An 8,585-nucleotide genomic window follows, 5' to 3' on the forward strand; every position below is an offset into this window, starting at 1 on the left:
GAAATCCTCTATATATACAATATGTACATTCCACGACCAGAACGAGAGCTTCGCCAAGCCTTCAGGAATTTAGTCATGTAAACAAATGCAATAAAGTGTGTTTTTCGAACTTCTCTTTGCCCTCTTTTATTTACAGGCCCACTCGGTCGTTGGTTTCGGCACACCACAACCAACTTTTCATATCAAACAATATCCATTTCATATTAAATTCCGAGCACAAGTAGAAAGGCCATTAGGCCTGAATTTGTGGGAGTAGTAAGTCCCCTACTTAAACCACCAGCCCCTACTCACCTCTGACGTTCGAGTTCAAGTGTTCCCCACCCACCAGCACCCTTAGAACATACAATTCTCCTTGGTGGGCCCTCTTTTATTTACAGGCCCACTCGGACGTTGGTTTCGGCACACCACAACCAACTTTTCATATCAAACAATATCCATTTCATATTAAATTCCGAGCACAAATATGATTTTATATCACTCTACTGACAGTGTATTATCTGTTTTATTTCAGTTGTCTTATTGAGTAATACCTTATCCCTAACCCTCTGGCGCACCCTATTGCTTTGTATCGTTGTTTACTCCAAGGGAACAGCCAAACACAGGAAAATACTCCAGGAATCTCCCACCTCCTCCCCAGCAACTGGACGACACTCAGCTCTGGGGATATAGCTGTATTTAATGTAGCCACACATGGCTTTTTATGTGAGTCCCCATGCAAGGGGTTTTAAATTACATATTCCAGGGGCATTCCTCACTGGACCTGAGGGTAGACTGAGACAAAGTAACTCTCAGGTCCAGGACATGTACAATATTAATCACCCCAAAACATACATTTCCCCAGAAGGTACCCCCTTCTGTCCTATCTCTCGATAGCCTGGATCTGACCACCCAACATATCCGAAAAGTGTTCAAATCCCACAAACGCAGCCGAAACGCTACCTGGGTATAGTTTAGACAGACCGCACATGAGGCGCCTGCACAAAAAGGTTCCATGAAATCAGGTTGTGCGGTCAGCCTTTTCGGGAGTATAAACTACACCAAAAACAAATACAAAACTGTTCGTGTGTACATTCGTTATGTGTATCTTGTTCGGGAGTTTGCTCCCCCCTGAACGCCACTCTCTTTGCCTGAATCCCGACGAATATAATGGAAGGTGGAAGTCCCAGTGGTGTTTGCATCATCGAGAGTCCGATTTTAGTTCCATACACTCGACGACCAAACACCGCTGTCCCTGTTCGTATAAAAAAATAGCCGCTACGACGTGTTCGCACATACGAACGGCGGCCACCCAGCCGACAGCTTGGAACGTTCATGTAATTGCGGGTTGTGGAGATGTAGACAAGGTTTATTAGGGTTAGCAAGCGGCACACTCCACATATGGGTGGCCTGCTGTTCGGTACTTTGCTTGGTTGTCGAACAAGACAGTGGTAGTAGGCCAGGAGAAATGTGTGGGGCAGTGTGTGTATGGATGTGTGAGGGGACTGTGTGCGTGTGTGTTGGGCAATGTGTGTATGGGAGGTAGTGTTTGTGAGGGGTGCAGTTTGAATGGATGGGGGGGCAGTGTGTGAATGTGTAGGGAGTTATTGTGTGTGGTGGGGGGAAGGGGCAGGGAGGCAGATTAAAGCAAGTATAAATATTTTACAATATAATAAGTTTTTTTTACAGCTCTTGGTAGTAGTTATGGTGCCATTAGTGCCGTGACACCCTCCCAGAGTAAGTAGTCAAACCGTTTAAGAACAGTTTGACAACTTACCTGTGGTCTGCCGGGATATGGGCCTGTAGTAGGGCATAGAAGCAGTGGTGTGTGTGTGTGTGAGAGGGGTGCAGTGTGAGTATGCGCGAAGAGGCAGTGTGTGTGAGGGGTGAATTGTGTGTGGTCGTCACATGGGTTGGCTACGAGTAGAAGGGGACTGGCCGAGCGCCAGACTGAGCTGAGATAGGAGCCCTTGGAGCCTGGAGGTGTGTTCCAGGTTGGCATATGGTTTTGTTCAATCCGATATGTTGGGTGGGCTACTGCGGTAGAGGAGCCATATGTGATCAATACAGAGGGTGTGGGCTCATTGGGTTATGAGATGCAACATATGCAATTGGGTGTTATGGCTATGTTTCTAAATTGATCACGGTCGCCGGTGACCTGATGGTGGTGGGAGTGAGATTAGGGTCATGGCAACCCGCAAACTGAATCAGTACCAAGGAGAGGGTGACAATGCCATATAGTACAGTGCATATCTCGGTTAACAGAAGTTAACAAGTTCAGTATCATAACAAATTCTGTATTATAACAAAGATAAATATTGTGTATCATAGAAAGTGTAGACTTTGTGCTGTCCACGATGGTGGCGACCGAAACACTAGGGGTATTCTGATGAGGTTGGGGGGAGGCGGTGCATGGGGGGCGGTAGGTGTGTGGTAGCCTTGTGGATCTGGGCTAGTGGATCATTTCTGGGTCGGCAGTTAAGAACCTACACCAAAGTTCCCAAGTAAGAGTGTAATGATGGAAGTTTTTGGAATGGGATTGGCATAGTTTCTCCATGATTCTGATATTCTCTACCTTCTAAACCCAATCCGTAATGGACGGAAGGTTTGCTTTTTCCTCAAATGTCGGGATGAGTTGGTTTGCTGCTGTTAAGAGGTGTCGCAGCAGGGAGGCTTTAGGCTTGGGTAGATAAGTAGGGAGGAGTGGGAATAAGACAATTTCAGGCTGGAGTGGAATTATCATGTGTAAGATGGTATGGTAAATCTAGCTAGCTGGGACCAAAATGTATGTATTACTGTGCAGGATCACCATATGTGGGCTAAACTGCCGCTAGGTTGTTAACATCTCCAGCAGTGATTGAAGGAATTTGGGAATGGTTTCTGGAGTTTGGTAGGAGTGTATTGCCATCTAGCTATTCTCTTGTAGTTGCTCTGCTGTGTAGCCAAGTTTAGAGAAAGATCTTTCTCCAGCTTTCATCTGGCAGGGAAAAAATAAGTTCCTTCTCCCAACTAGATGTGAACAGACGGGAGGTGTTTCAGTTCTGAGGACTGCAGGGTGGAGTACATGGTAGAAACCTGTTTTCTCTTAATCGAGTGTAGAGAACATAGGTTTTCAAAGTTGAAGAGTGGACGGTTCCCCGAGTATTGGAATTTTTATATATTGAGTGGGTTCTATCGGGAAGAAGTATGCCTAACGGTTTAATTTCAGAGTCATCGATTAGTGTATGTAGAGTTAAGTATGGTGTAATATGACAGTCTATGTATGTGGCACCTGATTCTCCTGGAAATTGGATAGAGTGGGGACGGATAGGGGGAGATATCCGGATTGGTGTCTGGTGTGTGACCACATTCTCAAAGTGGGGGTCGGATAGCATGAATGTTTGAGGAAGACATGTCCTAACTTGTGCCATAGGATTGTGTAGATGAGAACCCTATAGAAAATATCCTCAAGTTGGACTCATTGCTTATCTGTACGTGTATCAGACCAGTCGTATACCAGATGAATGTGGTGAACACTTTGTGTAATGTGGTGAAAAATGGAATATGGGTATATTATCAAAGTGGTGATCCCATTCCCTTTTTTGTTTAATTTTTGTCTTTTTATTATTGTTGTTCTGGGTTATGCCCACCATTGGAGAGGCATAACAAGCTCTATTAACACGTAACACACACACACACACACACACACACTGCTATCTACAGTGTTACACACTCTACACAAACACATGCAGATACATGCATATTCACAGAGACATTTACACACAATGCTACAGATGCACACACTTGCTCTTTATGTGTGTGTACATACAACAATTGTTTTATTTAAATGGTCAAGTTTTTTTATTAGTTTAGAGGGAGGCAGTTGAGCTTGAGAATTTTGTACCTACATGTTTGTGATGCAACTCTGGCCCTGGTGTCTATGTATATGACTGTGTCTATTTGTGTTGAGGCTGAGTGATTGCGTGTCTATGTACGTATGAGACTGCTTATGTATGTATGTATGTATGTGACTTTTTGTGATGTTGTGTCTATGTACTGATGTAACTGTGAGTTTTTTGTCAATGTATGTGACTTTGTGCATGTATGTATGTGACTTTTTCTATTTCGTTAATTTTCCAGTTCAACAATTTTCTCCTAAACTTTTGCAGTTCACAATTTTTCACAATTCCTTACCTGGAAAATACACCCGTTATTTAATAACCATCATTACAAACAAAGGCAAGTCTATCCAAAGCATTTAACAATAAAGCTCTTTATTTATAAATCTCTATTTACAGGATATTTACAGAACATTGAGGGGGAGTTGGGGAGGTGTTCACGATGAAGGGGACATGCACTTCCAGTCTGAACTGTGACTGTAAACAAACTCTTTCCTGTGGAACAAAACATGCAAAAGAAAGGAATTAGTGAGAAACACAAAACAATGCCAATAAGTATTCTAAGGCACTGAGTAAACAGGCACCTGGAGCATCCATTACAGATGAGGATGGCAGTTCTCCACCCTTTCTGTGTTTATAGTCATGTCAACAGGGAACACTTACTCTCGCTTTCTCAATGTGGAGCTGCAGATCAGGCCTTCCTCACATGGGCATAGCTGGTTCATGCTGAATGCTAGACCACCGTCTGGAACAAAACAGCTGTCCCCAGCAGGAAGCTTGCGTTTGCAGATCATCTCTCCGTGATGTCTGGCACAGCACATAGAAGGGGCACAGTCCTTATCCTGCTTGCAGCGAGACCCTGTGAAAATTATTTTTTATTAATAGAGGCTCCAATTCTCATCTTTGCAGTTTGAAACATTATTTTAGCAATTAATATATTTGCCATAATGAGATAACCGGTTGGTACTCCAACTAATATATGTATCATTATATATAAAATGGTTTGGGTATATATATATATATATATATATATATATATATATATATATATATATATACATATAATTAAAGTTAAGAGAAATTTTAAAGAAGAACGGTCAGTCCTGTGGAATTTACACCACTGAATAAAATATTGAAAATAACCACTAACTTTTGTTCACATTTTGTTCATGAGATGCTCTAATAATTTTTAATGTTTTTTTTTTAAATTCTTTATTTTTGTTCGTGCATGAATTAACATTTAGGTCTGTTACGCCACAATAGCTGTATGAGACCGTTTGTCAACAGGTTGTAACATGGCATAAAAAGTACGGTGCACACATTTTTAGGTAAAATACAGGTTAAATCAAGACGTGGCAGTGGATGAAAATACATAAGAATGAATGAAGTTATGCTTTGTAGTCTGACACGGAGTAACTAAATACAGCAAGGTAATATGCATTGAGATTAATAGAAACAGGAATAACTTAGTGCATGTTGACGATATCATTAGCGTAGCCGTAGTAATACAAGGTGTATGCACTGTGTGTGCTTATAGCGAGTTAGTGGAAACTAGCATAGTGCATATTAGATCGGGTTACTCGCTTAATGGTTGTAGTGGAGGTTGATGCACAATATATGCTTATGGCGAGTTGCAATTTATTTTAATTTTATATTTAAAAAAAATGAAAAATCATATCACCAACTAATTCAAACAAGGTAAAGTCAGTGAAAATATGGCAAATTAGAAGTTTAAATAAAAAAAATGTCTCCACTTCTCTGTATGATTTTTCTAGTGCAGGACTTAGCTCATTGGCTGAGAGTGATGAGCTAGCCCTGTCCTGTAAAGCTTCACCACATAGGTGAGCTAAAGGAAGCTCCTGCTTAAGGTCTTCAGGTTCTAGTAGTGGAGGCGGGGATGAGCTGCCTGACAGAGTTATAACAAGTGTATACTTTTAAAGATATATGATGTGTTACATTCACTGCCAGCTGATATCTGATGTAGCACGGAGTGGACGTTGCCAGTATATGACGCAACCCTGCTGTTACCACCGAATCAAAGAATCACTATCGTTTTAGGAGTACAAATGTGTATTCATAAAACTACAGTGCCCTGTTGGCCGTTTATGTCCCTGACCCCCACATGTAGGGAGTAAAAAAAAAATAAAAAAAAATAAGGAGTTTTAATTTCTCCTTCACAACATGAATCTCCACATTGGTGTCTAGCCTCCTTGGTTGAGATCATCAAGAAAAGCATTGGGAGGCTGCTGCGTATGCGTGGTAAAATACTGCACTTTGCCAACCAGATAGAAATTGCAGAGTTTTACGTACGTCTACTACGTCTAGTGGTTGTGTTAGTGACTGCAAGTAGAAACATTTAAACCTAGAAGTGGAACTACCACCGGTGCAGCTGCACAGAGTCCTACAAGCTCAGGGGGCCAATGCACTTAGGGCCACCCAATGGGTATTACTGAACAGGGGTCAGGCACAGTCGACCTTTAACAACGCGACTGGGCCCCTGTAGTACAAATCAATATAGTTGACTTATGGTTCTCTTTTAATTGACGGATACAAACTAATTACTCTCTCCAGGTTACAGTGAGCAAAGGTCAGCATATGCAAAATGGTGCTTCACACCATGGAAGTGCACTGCTCAGGATAAAATTAAATGTATCTTAAAGTGCACATTATTTTTTCGTATTAGTTGCATGTTTAATCTTTTCTTTTAGTATAGAAGCAAAGTTAAAAAAATTATAGTTCATATTCAAAACTAGAATTTTAGGCTAGAACAATGTAGTTGTATGTATATAATATTACACAAACATATAGAATTATAATATACACAAAAACTGGATGCTAAACAATAAGGAAGTGTAATGAACTGTAATCAACCATGACGTAGATTTTAGAACAAACATCACAACATATTTAATAAATTGCCTTACCTTCATGTCCATCTGGTATGATCTGTTGACACTTCCCATACATACAGCCCAATCCACGGACACACTGAGAATCTTTTCTACAAAACTGCCCTTCATGGCGAAGTGCCATACACAGCCCAAAATGCCGGTCACAGAACAGACCCCGTCCGCATGCACGATCATTGTCACAAGTTACCTGGGAATTAGAATAGAGAAGATCGGAATGAGCAAAGAATTGTCGCAATAACACTTATGAGAAGGGGTTAAATATAGTATTTACAGAAAGACTCAAATTAATGTTATCAAGGGGAGCAAGTAATTCTGTTTAAATAGAAGCCTCTGATTTTCACAGTAGAATAAACATTTCTGTTAAAAAAAATGGTGCAGTTTAGTTAAGCTATCAACTACAACCTTTCACCCCAGATAACCTGTTAAATACATGTTCTCAAGTAGGTGTTAATTTGTGTTTTCACCCCCTCCTCTATGCAAACAAAGTGCAGAGACAACAATGCACTAGTTTATGGTTTTCTGGAACAACAAACTACTTATCAGAACATAGAAGTTGGGAACTGGACAAGCAATGTATAATCTTTTACTCCTGTAAAAGCATAGTTATCCTCAAATATATTTATATATATATATATATATATATCACAACCTTGGGTTATGCATACAGAGCTGGTGCTTCTGATAATATATGTTATTTTACATATATATTAGACATTGACCTGAACACAGTCATTGAAAACAACAAATTCACAGATAAGAAGACAAAATATCATGAATACTGTCACACTCACTAGAACATAACTAGGGGATAAAAACACGTTTTCAGTACTGTGAATGTGAAGTCTACAACAGGTGAGTTTTCTTAGATGCACAAGTAAAAATGAAAATGGACCCCAAGGATTGCATTTTTTACCCCTTAGAGTTCATTAAATTTGATTGACTGGAATATTTTGTGAATTTAAAATTAAGGCTTAACTGATTTGGGGACTGGAATATCCTCTTCTTCTATTCTTGATATTTTTATCTGAAATTGTTTTTGCTGAAAAGTATTTCAAATAAGTTACACAAAATGTAAGCCAAAACAGAAACATTTTTGACTTGTAGTATTTTAAATGCGCACTTTATAGTCTATTGTCCAATAACAGACTTTCTAATGTCCAATGATAGTATATTTTTAATTTCTTGACCATTGTGAAATACGTTAGCCTTAACACAGTCCAGCTGGCATCTATGTCCAACAATAAACTTTTCTCTTGTAAATTAACAATTTTCTCATAGACTTCAACATGCAATGTAGAGCTAAAGCAGATATATGTAATGCATTTCATCAACTGTATACATATCTACCTTGATGGCTTGAAAGGAAAACTGTAAGAATCTCACAAATTCATGAATCAGGATAAGAACTCATAACACATTCAGGTATTTAAGAATCTAAAAGAGAGCAAGAGTAATTTCTAATATGTTTGATGGAAGTACTTACTGTGGATCCCTTGATTGTAGCAGTCCTGGTAAGCCCAGCAGCATCTTCAGGTTTGTTATAGGGCATTGAAAGCATCCAAGCCCAAATATGCCCATCACTAAAATGTAGCAGAGAAAGCAACAAGGACACCAACAGCTTCATGGTTCCAATGGGATATAAAGCATTCAGAGGACAGCTCTGCTTTATATAAAGAGTGCAGGTTCCTCCGCCCACCCTTTCTGCACCCTGCTCACTGTTTGCCAACGTAATGGGGCAATCAGTATTTATCTGCTTAACCTAATTACCGCTCCCCCCCTTTCAGACCCAGAACAATTTGCCACCCTGCAGAGAAACAAA

The 8,585-nt window shown here is 40.2% G+C and overlaps 1 protein-coding gene across 1 annotated transcript; it reads right to left on the reverse strand.

Moving 5' to 3' along the window:
- Window positions 1-4,272: 4,272 nt before the first annotated feature.
- On the reverse strand, window positions 4,273-8,364 carry LOC134610325 (dickkopf-related protein 3-like). Its single transcript, XM_063453275.1, has 4 exons — window positions 8,250-8,364; window positions 6,779-6,953; window positions 4,518-4,713; window positions 4,273-4,349 (listed from the first exon to the last, which is right to left on the reverse strand). Exons 1-4 carry the CDS (start codon window positions 8,322-8,324, stop codon window positions 4,292-4,294), a joined length of 504 nt encoding a protein of 167 aa, XP_063309345.1. The 5' UTR covers window positions 8,325-8,364; the 3' UTR covers window positions 4,273-4,291.
- Between the last annotated feature and the right edge of the window lie 221 nt (window positions 8,365-8,585).

The sequence above is a fragment of the Pelobates fuscus genome, chromosome 5 (genome assembly GCF_036172605.1).
Source record: "Pelobates fuscus isolate aPelFus1 chromosome 5, aPelFus1.pri, whole genome shotgun sequence".
Classification (NCBI taxonomy): Eukaryota; Metazoa; Chordata; class Amphibia; order Anura; family Pelobatidae; genus Pelobates; species Pelobates fuscus.